Source organism: Pseudorca crassidens, chromosome 9 (genome assembly GCF_039906515.1).
Source record: "Pseudorca crassidens isolate mPseCra1 chromosome 9, mPseCra1.hap1, whole genome shotgun sequence".
NCBI lineage: Eukaryota > Metazoa > Chordata > Mammalia > Artiodactyla > Delphinidae > Pseudorca > Pseudorca crassidens.
In genome coordinates this window covers 77,317,378-77,338,560 of record NC_090304.1, presented here as the reverse complement: position 1 = coordinate 77,338,560, position 21,183 = coordinate 77,317,378, and the positions used below count along the sequence as shown (strand labels likewise).

The 21,183-nt window shown below is 37.0% G+C and overlaps 1 protein-coding gene across 3 annotated transcripts in view; it reads right to left on the bottom strand.

Annotated features, from left to right (window-relative positions):
• ARHGAP42 (Rho GTPase activating protein 42) overlaps positions 1 to 21,183 on the bottom strand; it is a 287,072-nt gene that overhangs the window by 19,307 nt on the left and 246,582 nt on the right. For all 3 annotated transcript variants that reach the window (XM_067750791.1, XM_067750789.1, XM_067750790.1), the window contains 7 exons: positions 11,791 to 11,853; positions 10,778 to 10,852; positions 10,058 to 10,142; positions 9,391 to 9,449; positions 6,795 to 6,900; positions 2,020 to 2,179; positions 672 to 816 (listed from right to left, as the gene is read on the bottom strand). In XM_067750791.1, coding sequence (XP_067606892.1) covers positions 672 to 816; positions 2,020 to 2,179; positions 6,795 to 6,900; positions 9,391 to 9,449; positions 10,058 to 10,142; positions 10,778 to 10,852; positions 11,791 to 11,853 — 693 coding nt within the window. The remainder of the gene's footprint in view (positions 1 to 671; positions 817 to 2,019; positions 2,180 to 6,794; positions 6,901 to 9,390; positions 9,450 to 10,057; positions 10,143 to 10,777; positions 10,853 to 11,790; positions 11,854 to 21,183) is intronic.

Genomic DNA, 21,183 nt, shown 5'->3' with positions numbered 1-21,183 from the left:
TGTTTCTACAAGTATGGTATAAGAAAAAAATCAGAGAAGCTGTAATAAAGTATTCAAATAGTAGATCTAAATTAAAAATTTAACACTGATTGTGGGGAAAACTGGGAGTGTGGGGAGAGGGTTGGGAGTCGAAAATAAAATGAAAATGGCCACAGTTTAGCACATGCTTTGGGCTCAAGCTGCCACCCACCTTATGGTGGGGCTTGGCTCAGAATAGTAAGTTAGCAATAATGTGTGGTGTAGATTCTCTTTTTATTTCTTTTCTCTCTGTTTCAGACCCTTTGATACCCAAGAGATGATGCTTTAAGAACATAATGTGAAAGGAAGAAAGAAAATGACTGCCTCAGCCAGGCTTTCTCTTGCTTTCTTCTCTATGACTTTGACAACAGGACAAAACCTGCTACGAAGTAGCACCCGATGTACTTAATCACCGTTACAGAGAAAAAGGGCATTGCACAAACTATTTTTTCCCTTTGTATCAGGAATGAATTTGCTTGTCCAAGGTACCTTCCAACTATACTGACAGAGACTACGTAATGTGGTGGGTGGTGGGGGCAGGTGTTGAGACGACAGCACCAGTAAGAATATCTTCTATTTCTATCTAAGTACTAATAAGGTGTGATAAAGCCGAATTAATGAAGAAGGCATCTCCTTGAGGCCAGTACACTTACTATCGGGTTCTGCCAAGCATGGGGTATACCTCCCTCTGGGCTTCCGGGAGCCTGTGGAGAGGCAAATTGCACGTGTCCTTCGGGATCCAGATCGAGACTGAGGCTGAGGAAGAGGGATGCTTGGGTCTGGGGCAGTATGAAAAATCTACGTAGAAGAAAAATGGACTGAGGTCAATAAAAAGGTGAAATTGACATTTTCGTCATAAAATTGGCTTTGAGAGCTATTAAATAATCTTAGAACTATACGTTAGTTCATCAATTGCATGGCAAGAGATGCTTGATACAAAAAATAAATATCCTAGAGCATTTATAACTTTTCCATTTACACTGAGTAATGCTTCCTCTGGGTTTTCTTTTTTATTCTTCCCCATTCCCCAACAGTGAAATTCAGATTTTCCAATAATTTTAAGAAATGTGTCAAATACTAACAAATGTCTATGTCAAGACACACTGATTCTTTTTACTATGATATTCTCTTTCACTTTCATGCTGAACATAACCTGAGGGGAAGAGGCTCGTTTTGTACCATTCCCCAGCTGAGCAGCCCCTTGCTTCTCAGGAGAAGGTGCTGGCATGCTGTTGGCCCCGAACTGTCAAGAATATGACAAGCTGCAGGCAGAGGTCTGAGCACAGCTATAGGATGCAGCCGTGCACTCTTGGGTTTTAAGAGCGCTTACAGTCTTAGCTAGGTACCAAGGATATCCTTCTACAGGCACTAGAAAGGAACTGGGGAAGGAGAGAGGCGCTGCCATCCTCTCACAAGGACTAGATCAGATATAAATGGATCACAATGTTTAGACCTTCAATGGCTGAGTTTGCTTAATAATCCAATCAGCTTGGCTCTCCCAATTTTTCATTTTTATAGTTATTCTAAGATCTCACTCTTTTAGAGAAAGCCTCCTTAGGGATTGGATATAGAGAGGGTTTCAAGACTGTTCCCTGATTATTTTCTTTTGTTTTATCTAGAATATTAGCTCTGCTGTATAAGGAGAGTCTAATTCCAAAAAGCTTAAAAAAGTTAAAATAGACTTAACCGCAAAATGATTCTATTTTCTGAGTATGAGTAAAAAACTAATTATATAAATACTAAAGAAGAAAATCTTGACAAGTACATAATGTCAAAAGAAAGGAAATCATTTACTTAGAGGATTTTGAGAAGCACTTAAAAACTGAACAAGAAAAAAGAAAATCAAAGTCCTCATGAAGAAGTAATTTACACAAAATTTACAAGACTGATACCAAATAGGAATCTGAGATCACAATGTGAGGATCATAGATGATACAAATGCAAAATTTCTTCTTAGAAGCCAGATAAAATTTTATACTTCTACATGAAAATTCAGTATACCTTTTCATAGTGCTCTATCAGAATTTCAACCACAATATTCTGAAATTTAATATTCATCATGGCAGCCACAGTTTCTTCCTGTGCTCTCATTAGAGTCGGACCAAATATGACACCAAGGTTTGAGACAGTCATGAGATTTTGCTGGCTATGTAGTGACACTCTGCAAATAAGAGGAACAAAATATTTTAAGTTATATGTTTAATAATTATTAAATGTTCTCATCCACTAAACTTATGGCATAAAATATAAACATGCCATTACAGGCTAACTTTCCCAAATAGTCAGGTTCAGCTACTCCCAACTGGCATTAGTGGGTATAGTCTAAAAAGATGTAAAAAGTTAACACTGGCCAAAGTAAAACATAATTACAAAGGTTAATCTATCGAAGGAAAAAACCTTGATTTCCTAAATTGAGTTCAATCACCCTAGAGAGATTATCAGCTGTTTGGTATTTCCTACAGTACTATACTTCTTTTAGAACAGATGGTTAAGAGTAGACTGTTTGTCAGTCATAATGGCCATCATTAAAAAGCCTGCAGATAACAAATGCTGGAGAGGGTGTGGAGAAAAGGGAACCCTCCTACACTGTGGGTGGGAGTGTAAGTTGGTATAGCCACTGTGGAAAACAGTATGGAGGTTCCTCAGAAAACTACAAGTAGAATTACCATATGATCCAGCAATCCCATTCCTGGGCATGTAACCAGACAAAACTATAATTCAAAAAGATACATGCACCCCTATGTTCATAGCAGCATTATTCACAACAGCCAAGAAATGGAAACAACCTAAATGTCCACTGACGGATGAATGGATAAAGATGTGGTACATACATACAATGGAATACTACTCAGCCATAAAGACGAATGAAACAATGCCATTTGAAGCAACATGGATGCAACTAGAAATTACAATACTAAGTGAAGCAAGTCAGAAAGAGAAAGAAAAATACCATATGATATCACTTATATGTGGAATCTAAAATATGACACAAGTGAACCTATCTATGAAACAGAAACAGAATCATGGACATAGAGAACAGACTGGTGGTTGCCAAGGGGGAGGGGGTTGGGGGAGGGACAGAGTGGGAGGTTGGGGTTAGCAGATGTAAGCTTTTATATAGAGAATGGATAAACAACAGGCCTTACTGTATAGCACAGAGAACTATAGTCAACATCCTGTGATAAACCATAATGGAAAAGAATATATATATAAAAAGAATGTGTGTGTGTGTGTGTGTATATATATATATATATATATATATATAAAACTGAATAACTGTGTTGTACAGCAGTAATTAACACAACATTGTAAATCAACTATACTACTTCAATAAAAAAATTTTTTTAAAAAGTAGAGAAAAGGAGTAGACTGGTTATAATTATATTCGGATTCACTAAACATATATTGAGAACCTACTGCCAGGCATTTTCATAGATAATATTGCACTTAATCCTCCCAGGAAGCCAGTTATTTTCTATTGTACAGATTTTTCAAAAAGAAGCTCCTCAAGTAAAAATGATGTACCTGAGGTCACAGCGAATTAGGAACAGAGATTTTGTTTCAAATTGGGTCTCCTGACTTCAAGTCAAGAGTACCCCTGAGCTCCCCACATAAGATGACTGGTTATGGCATGTTTCCATCCTACTTCCCTTCTATCCATCCACCATCCACCACCCATCCAAAACTTCCCTAAGTGCCTCCCTAGCGCTGAGCACTGGGCTAGGCAAACAGTAAGACAAGGAGATATGGTAGCATCAGTGCTGGCCTGAAAATGAAAATAAAATGAAAGGGCTCTGATACTACTGACCTTAGAAAAGTAATCCCAGTAAACTCTCAAAAATGACTTTGACTAGTTAACTGATTTAATTTGGAAATTGGATGCATTAATTGGAAATCTCATTTATTTAACCAGTCTCCTGGGTTAACCACTGCCTTTTCTATCTTACTCCCAGCCAGGTTGTTAGAATATAAAGTTCTAGGAAGGAACATAAGATAATGTTTATATCTGATTGAGTATGCACACTAACTTCATTCTAGAAACAAAAGTAAAATTTTATGAGGAATCTAGGATTCTGGATTATCCATGTGACTTTTGGCATAGGACAGGAAGAGCTGACTGTCCCACTGACTGAATTTTCCCCTTGTACCCAAGACAGCACTAGCTCAGAAGGTTCTTGGTTAGTATAAGAATTTCATTCCAAGTTTCCTTTTTATACAACCAAATATTATATTAATTGCTTAATATGTATTAGAGAGTCTACTAAGTCATCTGTAAAGGCAGTGAGCCTGTCTGTATTTAAAGCTTGGGTCCTTTCAACTTGGAAGCTGGGTGCAATCAGTCCATTATTTAATACCTCTCTCTAGGCTTCAGTTCCCTCATCTACAAAGTATAAGAAGGACAATCCTTAGAGCAGTTTGAGAGAATTAAATAAAATGAGTTAAACTGAATAAAATACGGTCTTAAATAATAGTCTTCCCTGTAATTAAACTGACTCTAGGTACCCTTGATGTACTCTAAAATGTAAGAGTTCCTGGTAATATAAGTAACCTAGAATATGACTGAATTAAGCTCACTGGGAATAAATTTAGAAATCATAAAAAACTGGTCTGTTTGGAAAAGGAGAGTTAATGACTATGGTGTTCAGAAGATAAAATATTTTGATCACCTATTTTCTCTTCATTGAATTTCCCTTCTGCTGAGCTAGTCAGTCAGTACAGACCCTTATCATTCCACATTTCAGCCAGTTCTGGAACTCATTCCCTCAACTTGTGTACAAAGCAGATTCCACAGATGTCCTTGTTTTAAAGACAAAGTATTTTCAGAAGTACATCAATGATTTATACCATGTCTCAGAGCTAATTAATGGAGATTTGGAATCAGTCATTGGTTCTTTAGGCCAGTGACCAATCCAGGTCACTGATCTTAAATTCTCTTTTCTTAAGTCAATAAGGTGGCCAGGGACCAAGAGTGTTATTAGTTTACTTAAGTAAGTCATTGGTGATGTGGGCACACATTCTACTGCTGCTGCTCAGACAGTGGAGACTGACCTTTTACAGATTCAAGAAAGAGCCAGGAATGGTGGTGAAGGTTGGGCAGAAGAATTTTAAGTACTCTTCAGTGGCTAGACACTCTCTCTCTGCTATTTCCTGTATCACATTCATAATTAAAGGTGAAACTTGTGTTCATCTAACATTCTGAATAATTAAGCAAAACCATTTTATGTGACACTCATGAAACTTTAAAGGTACATTTTAAAAGGCTTTGCTAAAAAATTAGCTTGAATACAGCAAGAGAATGCCCACTAAATACAGTATGGATAAGTTTCATGAAGAGGTCACAGAACTCAAAAAGCATAATTCAAGACTATGTAATTCTGACCAAGGATAGTGAGTCCCTATTCATTAGCTAAAAGAGGTGCTGATATGGGCAACAGTTAAAAATGAACTTGAAATGAAGTCATTCCTAGTGGATTTCCTTCTTATTTCAAGGAGGGTAAATTCATATTATCTCAAAGTCTGCAAGTTAAGATGAGGCTGATTAATGTACATCACTGTTTCAAATGTGCATGGCTCAAATTAGGATACATTGGGTTACTACTTGTAGCCAACAAGGAAGGATTAATCATTTGATTATGAATCGTGGTACTCATTAAGACAAAAAATGTTCCTATTTGTAAATGGGGCTATAAGGGAATTTTTAAGTAAGTTTAAAACCTGAATTTGGACTTTTGTTTCCAGCAGCATGGCTAACAAACTTCTTGATTAAATGTGTGTGTGTGTGTGTGTGTGAGAATCAAGATAGATCTGTGATGGCTAAAGTTACGTGTCAAATTTTCTAGGCTGCAGTACCCTGATATTTGGTGAAACGTAATTCTAGATATTTCTGTGAAAGTACTTTTAGATGACATTAACCTTAAAATCAGTAGGCTCTGAGTAAAGTAGACAACTGTCCATAACATGGGTGGGCCTCATCCAACATCAGTTCAAGGTCTTAAGAGAAAAAGACTGAGGTCCCTGAGGAAGAAGGAATTGTGCCTCAGGCTGCCTTGGATTCAAGCTGCAACATCAACTCTTCTCTGGGTCTCCAGCCTGCCTTGAAATCAGTCTCTGCAATTGTTTAGCCAATTCCTTGCAATCAATCAATCTCTCTCTTATACATATGTGTGTGTATGTATGTATATATATATACACATATATGCATATATGTGTGTATGTATATACATACACACACACAATATCCTATCGGTTCTGTTTCTCTGGAGAAACTTTACTAATACAATATCTATCTATCAAGATTTTTAAATACATAGATGAACTAACAGCGGAGTTAGAAAGATCTTCAGAGACCAACAGATACTATGAATCTGGAGAAGGAAGCTAACATTCAAGTGGCAGTTTGACCTGGTACAACCTGGTGACCCTAGTAGAATAGAGAACTGGTCTTCAAACTTTGGGCTTACAATGTATCTAAAAGAACTGGGAAGGAGGTATATACCCCTTCATATATTTTTAAGTTGACATGAAAATTTTCCATCATTAGTATAACGGTTGCAAGGGCATAATTATTTGCATGTCATAAACATACACGGGTACACACACACGCGTACAGATGTATCTTAAAAACAAACTGCCACATTATTTTTTAAGCACATTCAATGGACTCTGATTATAATAGCAAGGTTATAGCTCCATCACACTCTTTAAAAAGACATGAACATGCTTAAGTTTAACAGCTGAACAAGTAATTAAGTGAACAACATAAGTCAGAGAATTACTTGACCAGGTGCTTTATTAAGATGTCCAGCATCTCTCTGTTTTTCTCTGGTAATTTGTGCACTAATGCATGTACAGCCTCCACCCGGTAGTTTTGGTCATCAGACTCTGTAACATAAAAAAGGTTGCAAAGGTTCAAATTTTAATTGTATTAAAATGCATATATAAACATTAGTAATTAAAGTATCATAACCACTTCCACCCATTGTGCCTTATAAGCACTGCTTCACATGGTATTATCACTATCATTTCCTAAGGCTTAGAGACGTTGAGTAATTTGTCCATGGTCTGCAATCAGTAAGTAGAGAAGTCAAACCCAGTTCTATCTAATCTAGACATGTGCTCTTAGCCCCTGAGCTGTATACTTCCATACAACCATAATTCATCTCCTCCTTGGGTTTTGCTACACAAGGATAGAATAAAACCTTTAGCAACGTGAGTGATCACAGCAGTTGTTGCAAGTGGCCTAATGTGCCAGGCACTACAATACACTGTAACGCATTGAAACCTCCAAGTGACTCCATCAAACCAGAGGAAGCAGGTATTCCTTTCCAAATTTTATAGATCCAAAGATGGCAGGGAGTTATTTTTGTGAGGTGTCAGGATTATTGCACAAACAAAGGCCTGGTAGATTTTTGAGCCCACGCTGACAACGGTAAATCTGAAAAGCAAAAAATCATCTAAAGCAAGTCTAGTCTACAAGGCAATAGCCAAGATGTTGACAAGTCTTCTAGAGAAACTTCTAATGCTTCAGAACAAGGAATCTATTTAATAGTCTCTTACTACAATAAACAGATTCTGGGTTGACTGCTCACCCTGCCAAGCCCTTTCTTCAGAAAGTGCCCAACACATAGGGTTTACATTATGGGACCTTCATCTCTTCTGGGCACAGTTATTTGTACATGAGGTAAGGAAAGAGCCTGACTTTGGTTGGGCCAAACATGAAGTTTCTCCCAAGCGTTGGAATGGAGACACAAAAACTGATCTGCCTGCTGGATACGTGAAAAGGCACATCATGTAAAACCAGGTAGAAAGCCAAGAAAAATCTGTCTGGAAGCGAAGATAAGAATGAGGCAGATATGCAGCAAAGAACAAAAATAAGAGACCCTCCAAAAAGAGTTGGGAGGATGGGCAGAGAAACATCTATTTCCTACTCTGAGGTTCCTGGTTGCAGGCCATGGAAGGCAGGACCCATTCTCTGCCAAGGAATTCTGAGGGACTCCCCTTAGTCTCTGAATAGCTCCCCCTTTTTCCTGAGCTGGATTTCTCTTGCTTGAACCCAAATAATACCTAATTTTATGATCCTCGACCCAGACAAAAGATAAATTCTTATACATAAGACACATTTTAATTATCATGGTAGTGAATAATATGATCATTATTTGTCACAGAGGTGAAGAAAAAAAATCTTGTGACCAAATGTTTGTATCAGAACAACCAGCTCATTGAGCCATTCTAGCTAAGTGGATCAAACACCGTTTTCTATAAAACTAAATTTTTGTAAGAAAGTGTTCTAGGTTAAGGGTCAAAAAAGCTGGCTTGTAGTCCTGATATTGCTATGAATTTACCAGTGTCCTTGGACAAAGTCATCTGCCCCCTCTGGGTCCTGATTTCCTAGTTAATAAAATGAGGTTGGATTATATATTTTCTAAGGTCTTGTTCTTCTTACAAAGACAGATTTCTATAAAGAGGATGTCAAGTGCAGAGCTTTCAGGAGAAAGCTAAGTAGTATAGATGTTTGTGAGATCATGTGGTCAGTCATGTATGCTGGACTGAAAACCAAGATCATTCAGCTTTACCTGACACTTTTGTCAGAAGACAATACTTCCTGTGACATTACAATATGTGGTAAACTAATGCAGCTGATTTCTTTCTTAGACTGTGGAAAATACTCTTGTTACAGTCATACCTCATACATCCTAACAATGAAATGCCAACTCCTAAGTGTTACAACTTGTTGTGATGGGCTCAGATGGCGACCTGGCACTTTGAGCCCAATGTTTTACAAGTACACACTTCTAACTTCTCAGGTTACAAGATTGTCACTGGCCCCTTCCCCCCCCCCCCAATTTTGAATTAAGCCTATCTATTCATATCACATTATGGCAGTCACAGATCTAAAGAAACAACATAAATATCTGATCATCATCAAGAAATATAAAAAGAGAGAAAAGGTGTTTGCTGCCTGCCAAAAATACCTGACTCTTTCTCCAGATTTAGGAGCACAGCATGTGAGTATGTGTATAGTGAAAGCACTGGCATAACTGACTGTACAGATTTGTGGTCTTGTTTATTTAACCATGAAATTGCTCTTGTAAGAAACTGACATTCACCAATCAAGTAAAATGTAATTCGAATAATTTCTCACAGCTCTTTCTAATGACATCATACTCGCCACCCCAATAAGGTCTTATTAAGTAACAAAGTATTTTAGTTCACTCTGTGATTTCTTATAACCATATTGTAAACTATTAAATATGAGAATGACAGTTTCTTAAGCAATAGACAGGAAAATGTTAACTAGCAGGTTTAAACTTACACCTCTAATACAGCATAAAACCACATCATTTTTAAGGCATCCAGTGGAAATGTACTTACTAACAGCAACAATAAAATCTTTGTGTAATTTGTAAGTCATCAGTGGTTCTGCCAGGCACCTACAATAGAGAATGAAGCAAACTTTAGAATGGCAGTATCTTCTGATTTCCCCTGACCTTTCAGTGCTTCTTTAAGAATTGGGTAATTAGGCGTTGGATAAAGTCCTAGCAGGGAGTCTACAGGTAGTTCTAAAATGCAGACCTCAAAGATACCAATGCCCCTGAGCACTTCTTGCCACCACTGTATTAAAATGGGAGGCTGGGAGACAATTTTTTTTTTTTTTTAACTTTTTGAGAACTATTGGACCATAGGAGCAAAATCTCTCTCAGATATGGGGGCAATAGTTAAATTTTTTTTTTTTTCAAATTCAACTTGTGGTGTCTTAAAAAAATACATGAAAACCCGAATTCAAATCTAACATGAAACAGAAATTATTATTTAGTATTCATTAATTATTGCAGCCTTTTAAGTGTATTGTTTGAACAAGCACATATAAGTTCCAGAACACTAAACATAACCATTACCACCCTGTGCTATTCCACCTTAAGTGAAGGAACTGTGTTAAGGAGTGAAGCTAAGAAACAGGGGCTCCCTGGGATCCGTGGTGACTGCCCAAGAGCGTGACTGAGAAACCACAGCACAGTGGCAAGAGTTAAGCCTCCCTCACCTGAGGTAGTTTTTCAGCCCACTTGTTATTGTCTTATTATCCCACAGTTCAATATCAATGTCCATATCAGGAGGGGATTTGGGAGCTGAAAAGAATTAAAATAAGATGTTTAAACTGTGCAATTCAAAACATCACTCACACCATTAAGAAAATGGATACTAACATAAGTAGGTCACAGAGAGAGGCATGTATTTCTTAGAATGCCAATGGAGTTAACCTTAGGATTGTTGTTTGCATGAGTTGGTGCAAAGCTCACTCTGACACTGAACCTCAAAGATTTCTAATGGAATATAGTTTTTCAAATCAGATGTTTGCTAATTGCTAACATCACAGCACACTTACTATGTATTAGGCTTACAAATAAGGAGGTGAAGGCACAGAGAAGTTAAGCAAATTACCCAAGGTCACAAAGCTTTTAATTGGCCCAGTTAAGATTCCAAGTCAGGCAATCTGAATCCCAGCATCCATAAATCCTATTGTTCCTCTAGCTAATCAAAGGATACTTGAGGAAAAGTCCAATATTATAAAAAGGGCCCCTTCTCAAATTCTGATTGTTCATCTATTACAATGGACTTTAAAAGCTGAATACAAATATTAATTTTAAATGACTTGAAAATACTCAAAGATAAGCAATAATCTAGATCTCAAAGAAACCTATGGTTTGAATTTTCTTTAAGAATGCAAAAATTAAGTAAGTAACTGGCTTCATCCAAAACTTACAAAATGTGGTATTCATGAGTTTCTGAACTTTGGAGTTCACTCCTCCTATTCGGTAAAGACCTAAAATTGTGATGCCTAATGAGAAGGAAAAATCACAAGAAAATGGCTTAAGACACAACTTCTGAAGTACAAAATGTTAAAAACTCAGATATATGCCTACACAAAATCTGAAAGCTATGTATCCAATTTTACAGTCTAACTTTAGCAAACCTACCCTAGAAACATCCATCAGACATATATTTCTTAGAGCAGACATTGAACAGTGATTTGAAAGTCTAAAGAGCTTCAAAATAGCGAAGTACACCTGCTTATTCACCACTACTTGAATATAAAAAAGCATCCAAGATGGAAAGGGATGATCAGTATTTCTCATACTCTGTTTCCTCAGTCACAGAGTCCTGCATGTTGAACAGTTTGATGGAATTGATAGCTTCCCTTTAAAGGTGAGGAAACAGATTCAGAGATTTTAGGGAACCTACTTAACTTCGCAAAACTTCTAAGTGGCAGCACCAAAATTTGAATCTAAGTTTAAAGAACTCCAAAGCCCAATAGGAGGTTTTGCTTTAGACAAGTTTTCCAGGAAGTAAAAGGCAACTGGAGAGGACTTCAGGACCGAGGTCATAACTAGAATGAGGAAAGGTGCTGAAATTGTGACAATGACTAAAATCACTCTGAGATATAATGTAGGGAAAGAGGAGAGCTGAATTCAAGCTCCTTAGGAATCTTACCTTCCTAAAGCTTGAAAAAAAAAAAAAAAAAAAAAACAGAGTCCATCAATAAGAAGTAAAATGAGGCTATATTATGAAAATTCATTAAAAATCAAGTACGTCTGTAGTATGATTTTGGTAAACTGAGTTCAAAGTATAGTTACTTATGTGTTTGTATAACTTATAATTCATATATTACTTAAAATAAATCTCCTGTTAATAACTAAGTATATCCTCATTCTGAGCAGTTTCTATGTAAGAAGGGACCACACAACAGTAACAGTGTACCCATCAGGCAACACCGACCTCTCGTTTCCACAGCTTGAATGCATTTTCTCACAAAGTTGAACCCTGCTTCATTTAAGTACACTGAAAGTAAAAGAAAATCATATTAAGTATTTATGTTGAACTTGCATTCCTGCTTCAGTTGGCTCTGTAGTTTCATGGCTTGATGGCACAGGGGTTGTTACTGAATTTGTCAAATATTTTGGTTAGCATATTAATTTTTATTTGGGGGTAGAACTGAAGGAGGGAGGTTCACATTCACCAACGTTTTTATATCAACTTGCTTCATTGGAAACATAGATCTAATAATAATTATATTATTAGATATAATTAATAATTATATTACATAGCTATTCACATATTTTTTTTCCCATGAGATTCTCAAAACAACATTATGAGGTAGAGAGAAAGCTTTGCAATCTTAAGATGGTTCACCAAGTTGCTGAAAACTGCTTTTCTTTGTTCTAAGATCTAGAGCCACATTTTAACTCAGGTCTCCTGAATTCAAGTTCAATGTTCTATTATATTGCATTTTGAATCATAGTCAAAATAATTCAAAATATGCTTAGTGAGTCCGCTAAAAATCCCCCAAAGATCCTCTATTATGAAACAGCAATTTATTTTCATTGCTTTTTGACAGATTTTCTTTAGATTTTTCAAATTTTCTTAAGGTTTGGGGGCCAGATCAAGTTAGGTTACTTGTTTAAAAAGAATGGATTTAAAAATACCAAGTAACACTCAGAGGAAAAATTTAAAAATTTTTTGATACTATAATAAAATTTTTCATCAGATGTAGTATACATATTGTATTTCTTAATATTCCCAAATCATAATATATGAAGACAATTCAAACCAATAAAAAATTAAAACTGGTTTCCATTTAAAGATGGTGGATTAAATACATCCATGTAACTACACAGATTCACAGACAGAAAAATATATATCAAAAAATTATGCTAAAAAAATAGGTGCCAGGAAAGACAAAAAACTTTGAAGAAATCCTAGACCACGAAAATCACTGAAACTGAATTGACTGAAAAGTTTGAGAAATCTGAGATTAGAAATGAGAAATCAAAAAACTAGAAGTACTACAATGCGATATCATCCCATACCTGTCAGAATGGCCATCATCAAAAAAACAAAAGAACAAAAACACAAGTAACAACTGTTGCCAAGGATGTAAAGAAAACAGAATCCTTGTATACTGTTGGTAGGAATGTAAACTAGTGCAGCCACTGTGGAGAACAGTATGGAGGTTTCTCAAAAAACTAAAAATAGAACTAGCATATGACTCAGCAATTCCACTCCTGGGTATATATCCAAAAAAACCCAAAATATTAATTCAAAAAGATACATGTACCCCAATGTTCACGGCAGCATTATTTACAATCGCCAAGATATGGAAACAACCTAAGTGTCCATCAGCAGATGAATGGATAAAGAAGATGTGGTATATATACACACAATGGAATACTACTCAGACATAAAAAAGAATAGCAGCAATTGGGTATTATGCTAAATGAAACAAGTAAGACAGAGAAAGACAAATACTGTATGATATCACTTATATGTGGAATCTAAAACATACAACAAACTAGTGAATATAACAAGAAAGAAGCAGACTCACAGATATAGAGAACAAACTAGTGGTTACCAGTGGTTATCTGTGGAATCTAAAAAATACAACAAACTAGTAAATATAACAAAAACAGCAGATACAGATATAGAGAACAAACTAGTTGCTACTAGTGGGGGAGGAGCGAGAGGTACAAACTATTGGATGTAAGATAGGCTCAAGGGTGTATTGTACAAAATGGGGAATATAGCCAACATTTTGTAATAATTTTGTAAATGGAAAGTAACCTTTAAAAATTGTATAAAAATGTTTTTAAAATTAAAAAAACCTAGAGGTACTGACTTGGTAGAATATTTATTATACGTTGTTAGGCAAAAAAAAAGTAATCTATAGGACAATACAACCCAATTCCTTAAAACATAAAATTTGAGGGTATGAATGTTTCTATTTTCCTAGGAAAAAGCTCTAGAAAGATCATGCAAATTGCAAGTAAGAAAGAAAAGGACAGAAGGTAGAAATTGTCATTTTTATTCATTGGATTTTGTAACTATTTAATATATCTTTTAAATTAGTTTTTAAAAATAAAAAATAGATTTAAACATGTAAAAATGCCAAAACTAAAATATATATTGCTACCAATACAAACTGGCTTATTTATTTGTGTGTCCCCAGCGCCTTAGATGTCAAGGGAACAGAACTCAGTGAATGCTTTGGGTGAACTCAACATATAAGAATGAATGGCCATTAATCAAGCATCTTTCTAGAGCTGACTACCTACATGAGAGGGGAGCTTCTTTGGGCATCAAGAAGGGGTTGCTTACTTCCAATAACCTAAAATGCCAAGCACAGCATTATAGTATGAATATATTCAGATAATTTAAAATATTTATTGAACATAGGATAAAAACAGGTAGAATGGAGAAGGAATCAATTATTAATTTTCATTTTTAATAACAGAAACTGAGCCAAAAAATGTAACCCTGGTAAAAATGATACACTAGCATTTTGTATCAATTAAAACTGCAAGTTCCTGACATTTATAACATTTGGTTCTTGAGGTCACATTTTTCAACTTTTCAATAAAAAGTATTAAAAGAAAGAGAAATCCATTTTTTAAAAATTTCAGTAAAACCTGCCCTTGGCTAAATGAACGAAAATAATTGTGATATATAAAAACAGATTTTCTTTAAATATCCATTTTGAGAAAAATAAGTAATAACCAGGCTATATCTTGAAGGTATACTGGGATAATTGGGGGCAATACCCCATTCTATCTTAGTAAACCAGTATCACAGGCTAATTATGAAGAAGAAAATTTTACAAACATTCAGTCTGACTGCCAGGTCATTCCATGGGTGCCACTGTCCTGATGTGTCCCATGGACCTTGTGTTTTAGCTCTCTTCACGTGAGTAAATAAAACATTATCGATAAATTCAGGAATGTGAAAAAATACACTGTGTTGGCAAAAATAACCATGCATTTTTGTTTTGTTTCCTTTGAACATCCTTTTCTATTGCCTGAAAGAGTATAGAGAGGTTCCATGGTGCAGAGGTAGCACCCAGCTTTGCTTAGAGCCAGGCAAACCTGGGATGGATCTCAGCTCTACTATTTACTGCTGTGTGGATGGAAGTGTGCCTATTAACTTTTATGAACTCTAGTTCTTTCACCTATAAAATGAGGGAACTAACAATACCTATGTTAAAGGGTTGTAGTAAGATGAAGACAAAATCCACATGAAGCACTGAAGAGTGGAAAACAATGGAACAAACCTAATCAGATGCTAGTTTCCTTCCCCATGTGCTCCTATCCACACATCACTGAGAAAAAGAAGAAACGGTAAAACAAAAAAAAAGGGTCAGCCACTAGTACTAACCAGATGAAAGAGACAGTAGTTACTCTCCCATTTAGCAGCTGTATTACTGGACACAGTTTTAATCTCTCTCATCCTCAGATTCCTCTTCTATACAGTAAGGATAATAGTAGTATTGTCTTCACAGGGCTATTCACAGATGAAATATGTTAACATTTGCAAAGCTCCTAGAACAGTACTTGGAATATAGTAAGTGCTGCAGAAGTGTTGGCTGTTATCATCATCATCATTATTGGCTAGAGGAGAATATAAAATCTACATATGTCAATCACATGTATTCTTGGGGCCTGGCTGAAGTCACGGGGCTTGAGGTACTATCTGCCAGAAGTGTTATTTTTCAGAGGCATACTATATTACTTATTTTAAAAATATTTGGGGCCAGGGCAATGATCTATTTTTTTAATATAAATTTATTTATTTATTTATTTATTTTTGGCTGTATTGGGTCTTCGTTGCTGCGCGTGGGCTTTCTCTAGTTGGGGTGAGCAGGGTGTACTCTTCGTTGTGGTGTGCGGACTTCTCATTGTGGTGTCTTCTCTTGTTGCGGAGCACAGGCTCTAGGCACGCAGGCTTCAGTTGTTGTGGCATGCGGGCCTCAGCAGTTGTGGCTTGTGGGCTCCAGAGTGCAGGCTCAGTAGTTGTGGCACACGGGCTTAGTTGCTCCGTGGTATGTGGGATCTTCCCAGACCAGGGATCGAACACGTGTCCCCTGCATTGGCAGGGGGATTCTTAAACCCTGCACCACCAGGGAAGCCCACAGTGATCTATTTCTTTAAAAAATGGAGATCAGGCATAAACCACTCAGGCCCTGTGAATCTAGCTGACCACTGAAGAGACAACAAGTTGGATATTCACATATATGTCCCTATGCTCTCATTAAACTTCAATAATCACAATGAACAAACACATCCTCTCATTGGAACGGAACTGTAGTAGCCTGGGATTACTGTTCACTCATATTTGCTGCTCCTTCCTGCAGGAAGATTATGTTTCTCAGCTCCCTCTAAGACAGACTTGGTCATATGATATGCACTAGCCAACGAAATATGAATGGAAGTCACAAATGTCATTATCCATCAGCTAGGAAGAGCTGGTATGTATTGTGGAAGCCTGCCATTTTTTCCCCCCTCTGGTACAAGATCATCAATGTTACAGAGAGAAGGTATTACATGAGCTTGGCTTTTAGAGTAAAAATTATGTATAAGAGAATCACAGCTGACCTGAATAGACATATCGCATATTCAAGAGATGAACCTTTATTGTGGTTAAGTCTCTGAGACCACAGCATAACCTGGCCAGTTCTGATTTAATCATGTACAACTTAAACAGATTGTTATGGCAAAAAGGACTAAATGGAATAAAGCCAATCCTACACACTTCGCTTTTCCTCGCTTAACTGGTATTCATCCGAGTTTCTGGCTGCTGATTTGTCCATTCATATAAAAAGGCAGCACCCCTTCATGGCTGCCTAACAAACTACTGATCAACAGTGCCTTCATCCAAGCACTCAGCAGTTTCTGCTGAGGTCTGAGGAGAAGAAGGCGATATAGCTTAAACAGGCTTTAGCACCCTCTGTCTCCCAGTGAGTGATGGAGGAGGAAGTCATAAGGAGGGGTGCTTCTGAGGGAAGTCAGAGACAAACACATTCGGTAAAGGAAACCTTTCCACCTTCCAAAGCCATGAAGGGGTTACTACACTTAGTATGCTAGTGCTAATGAGAATTCAGCAAAAATAGGTCTCTATGGCTTAAAAAAGAAAACCTGGGAACTCCTTAATGTTCAAATGAGAAGTCAGTGGAAGGGGTCCTTACTAAATAAAATCACACCATTAAAAGGATAATTTATCCTGATTCTTTCTTTAGTGGAGGGCAAGTACTCCTGCTGCAGCGGTAGAGAGGGGAGCATATGCATCTGTCTGAAGTACGAACTACTGAATCAGGGCTCAGTGCCTGGCCCAGAGCAGGCAGACAACACGTGCTTACTGATCCATAGCTGGCTAGTTATTGGTTTGTAGCTGGCTTGCTCAAGTACCCTCTCTGGCTTCTACAAGGGATAGAGCTTATCAGCTAACAGGAGTTGCTTTTGTCAACTCCTCTCCAGGGCTCTTACCCCAGCCCAGTATCTCTCTGTAGAGAGGACCGGAGGGGTATGCAAAATACAACTACCACAAATTCCCAGGAATTGACATCTTACAATATTAATGATACCTGGCCTTTGGGGGTGAAGAAGAAGATTGGCTAACTAAAGAACTTAATTTATTCAATCAAAAGTTAAATAGAAACATTCCTATTTCCCTCCAGCAACTATTCAGGGCTGAAGTTTTTATTGAAACTCAAGTAAAGTTTCCATAAGGCAGTTTAGCAGCACAAAAGCTATTAATCTCAACGGAATTCAAAAAGCCATGAGGAGGAAAAAAAAGAAAGAATTGTTTTCCATGCAGCTAACAAAGCAAAAGTCCTTGTACCTTCAATTTCCTAGTAATTAAAAACCCAGCATGTCCTTACAGATGCAATCTACTTGGCCTTACAATACATTCTCAGGGTTGACAAAACAAAGCAGCACTTGTCTTTAATTTCCAATTCACATTTCTAGTCTGCCATTTCAGATTAAAAGGCCCCTATCACAGACAACTAATATCATACTATATGTGGCTTGAAAGAAACAGGAAAAGAAGATGAGTGCATTTAATGGCGTTTGTGGTTCCCACAGGACATTTTCTCTTTTCCCTAAAGGTAGTAGTTAACTCTCCACAGCCCCGGCCCAAACTAGTTTCTCTTTCTGCTCTGCCCATGAAGAAGACTTGGGCTCTGACCCTCTTCCTGGGTCTCAGCGATGGAAACAGAACTGTATTTGCTCAGTGGCCTTGGGGAGAAGAGCTGAGCTATCTAAATAGCAGTAGGAAGTGCCAAAACATTTGTGACAGATGGCGCTTGCGAAGGATAAGATTGAGTTCACTTTTTCTGTTTGTTGCTGGGGAGAATACATTCCCTGGGTACACATGGGAAAAGCCACTGAAACACAGAGTGGTAGAAATTTGGAGTTGTTGGGAAATTATAAAATTATCTTCTAGTCCAATCCCTTTGATTTTGTACATGAGAACTGAATGTTAGGAGACTTTACCATTACACAGATGAGTAGTGACTTTTAATAGCAGAAACATCATTTGAAAGAACTTCCTTTTTCTTATTCACAATGATTGGAATAAAGTAGTTCCAAAATGGAGTATCGTTGAACAGAATTGCATGAGAGAATGAGAACTAGAAACCTTTCCTTTCGCAATTCCCAATTTCTCCAAGACATAGGGTAGAGGGACCAGCTGAAAAGCCACCAAATCAAATGTATGTATGAGTGGGGACAAGGCTCAGGGCACCAAGAGACAATGCCAGAGAAAGCAAGCCTAGGAAAAAAAGGCAACTGCCTCTGTCCCTGTTAACAACTAGTCCCATGATGAAAGTCTCACGACAGAAAAGGTGTCTCAAGACAGATAATTTGCTTCTTTGAAAAATGAGCTCAAATGGCGGAATTATATTTTCAATGGCACGGCTTGAGGAACAGTTTAGTTCTAATCTTTTTTTTTTTTTTAGTTCTAATCTTAATTGAGTGATAATCTGCGTAGTAAGTACTCTCAAAATAAATCCATTCCCAAAGTCTTATAATTTCAAGAAAAGGATACTGTGGTATATTTTACAACCAGAAAAGTATCTGTGGATTTAATATCCTGTAACTGACCAACGCTCTAGCTTTTTAACTTGATGCTTTTTTCATAAAGACGAGTCAAATCTTCCTTCTCTACTAAATTATGCTAGTCTCATTTACAGCATCTAGATTCTGAAAATGGTAAATTAAGAGTAACCACAAAGTAGGGAGACTTTTTCAGGTTAGGCTTGTAAAGAGTCCCATTACAGTCACAGCATAGCTTCACTCTCCATTGAACAGCATATGTTCTCTGTATATTCACAATGTGGCCCTATTTTAGGACACTAGATAGTTCTTCATCTGTCTGTTGCTTTTAGGGTTTTCAGTGAAAGCACAGACTACTCCCAATTGCTGACATTCAAAACAGTTTTTTTTTATCTGAGTTTTAGATTTTACCATCCTAAGCTTGACTGTTATCTTCCACAGTTCAAAAACACACAGGCCCAGCAAAACTGAGTTTCCAAAGGATAACAGGAATAATTTAAGATAAGTGGAATCCATCTGAATTACCAAGGCTATAAAGAAGCACTTCTCAAGATGGCAAATGGATCAAGACTGGTACTGGTTTCAAATACCAACTGTGAGAGAAGTTACAGACTAAAATTGACATAACGCCACCTTGGGGGAGAGTCAAGTGTCAAAAAGGGACATAGATCTCAGAAAACAAAATGGTGTGTAGAAAAATGATGGAAGGGGCAAACATAAAGAAGACACAAGATGCTGAACTCATAACATGATGAACTCGCATGATTTATTCAAGATCAGAGAAAGAGGTTTGAGAACTTCACAATCACTGGCATATAACTTTGAACTGAAACAAATAAAATTCTGGACCTATTACTAGGAAGAAAACATGATGTTACTCTTAATAGGATCAAGTGCTTGAATCTGGAATACTGTTTAGCATAAAGATATGTCCTAGGAGTCATTAAATCACTGGAAAAATAGTGGCTGATAAGACATGATAGAAGAGAAAGGGGTAAAATTACAGCCTGAGGAAGAGATTCAAAAGTCCATTAATAAATTTTAGGCCTTGATATAGTAGATTGTTCAAAATTATATGCAAAAAGATTAAATTCTGGGCTCCCCTGGTGGCGCAGTGGTTGAGAGTCCGTCTGCCGATGCAGGGCACGCAGGTTCGTGCCCCGGTCCGGGAAGATCCCACATGCCGCAGAGCGGCTAGGCCCATGAGCCATGGCCACTGAGCCTGCGCGTCCGGAGCCTGTGCTCCACAACGGGAGAGGCCACAACAGTGAGAGGCCCGCATACCGCAAAAAAAAAAAAAAAAAAAAAGATTAAATTCTGAGGACTTGGAAAGGCACTTCATTGCATGTTGGATTGAAAATGTTTAGAAAGCCTCCCTCACGCAAATTGGCAATACCAAAAAGTCCACCCCACAGCAAGGGGGAGCTTATTTGTAGAAGGTGCAATCAATCCTGTGCCTCTACTACTCAGAGTTTCTTTTATTGGCGGCATATGCCATAGTCTTGACTTTTAAAACAGAGTACTGATTCTGTTCAGGTAAGCAAATATGAATCTCCAAGAATGTTTAAAAACAACTCAAAACAAGTGTAATTTTGGATAACTTGGCTTTATACCAATGTAGCAAGACCTTCTGAAATGACTACACAATTTCACATGTAACTTTTTAGAACGTTTAGAATACTTAAAAAGGTATTATTTTCTGCATTTATAAGCAAATTTACTAGACTACAAAAGATGCCTGGTTTTTAGGAAGATTATATTCTGCCAGAATCACAAATTTGTCTCATTAGGGTGTTGAGTTTGAGAGAATGAAATTTACTAGTTTTGTATTTATAATTTGACATGTCTGTAGAGGCTTGATTGATTAAATGTATAAGTGGGAGAATTTTATCAAATTTGTGGAAAAATAAAGAAGTGAAAATGACTTACTTTTAAAATTAGTACATTTATAAATAAGAGCTGTATGTTGATTAAAAATAGGATTAAAGAAAAATTATGGCTTAAGACAAAATAATAAAAATAAAACTCAAAAATAGGTTTAAGATTTATAACTTCAAGTACTACCTATTAATAGAGCAAAGGTAATTTAAAGATTCTTTTCATGATCAAAATCTCCCCTTGGGCAATAAAAGCCTAGTGGCACTGAATAAGAATAAGAGCAAATATATGCTGAGCACACATCTCAGGAAAGGCCTGCATGGAGAACTATGGAGAAGAGATGGAATCTGTCACCTCCTGTTCAGGGAACTGGGTGGAAAACTGATACATCATATCAAGAGCCAGAATG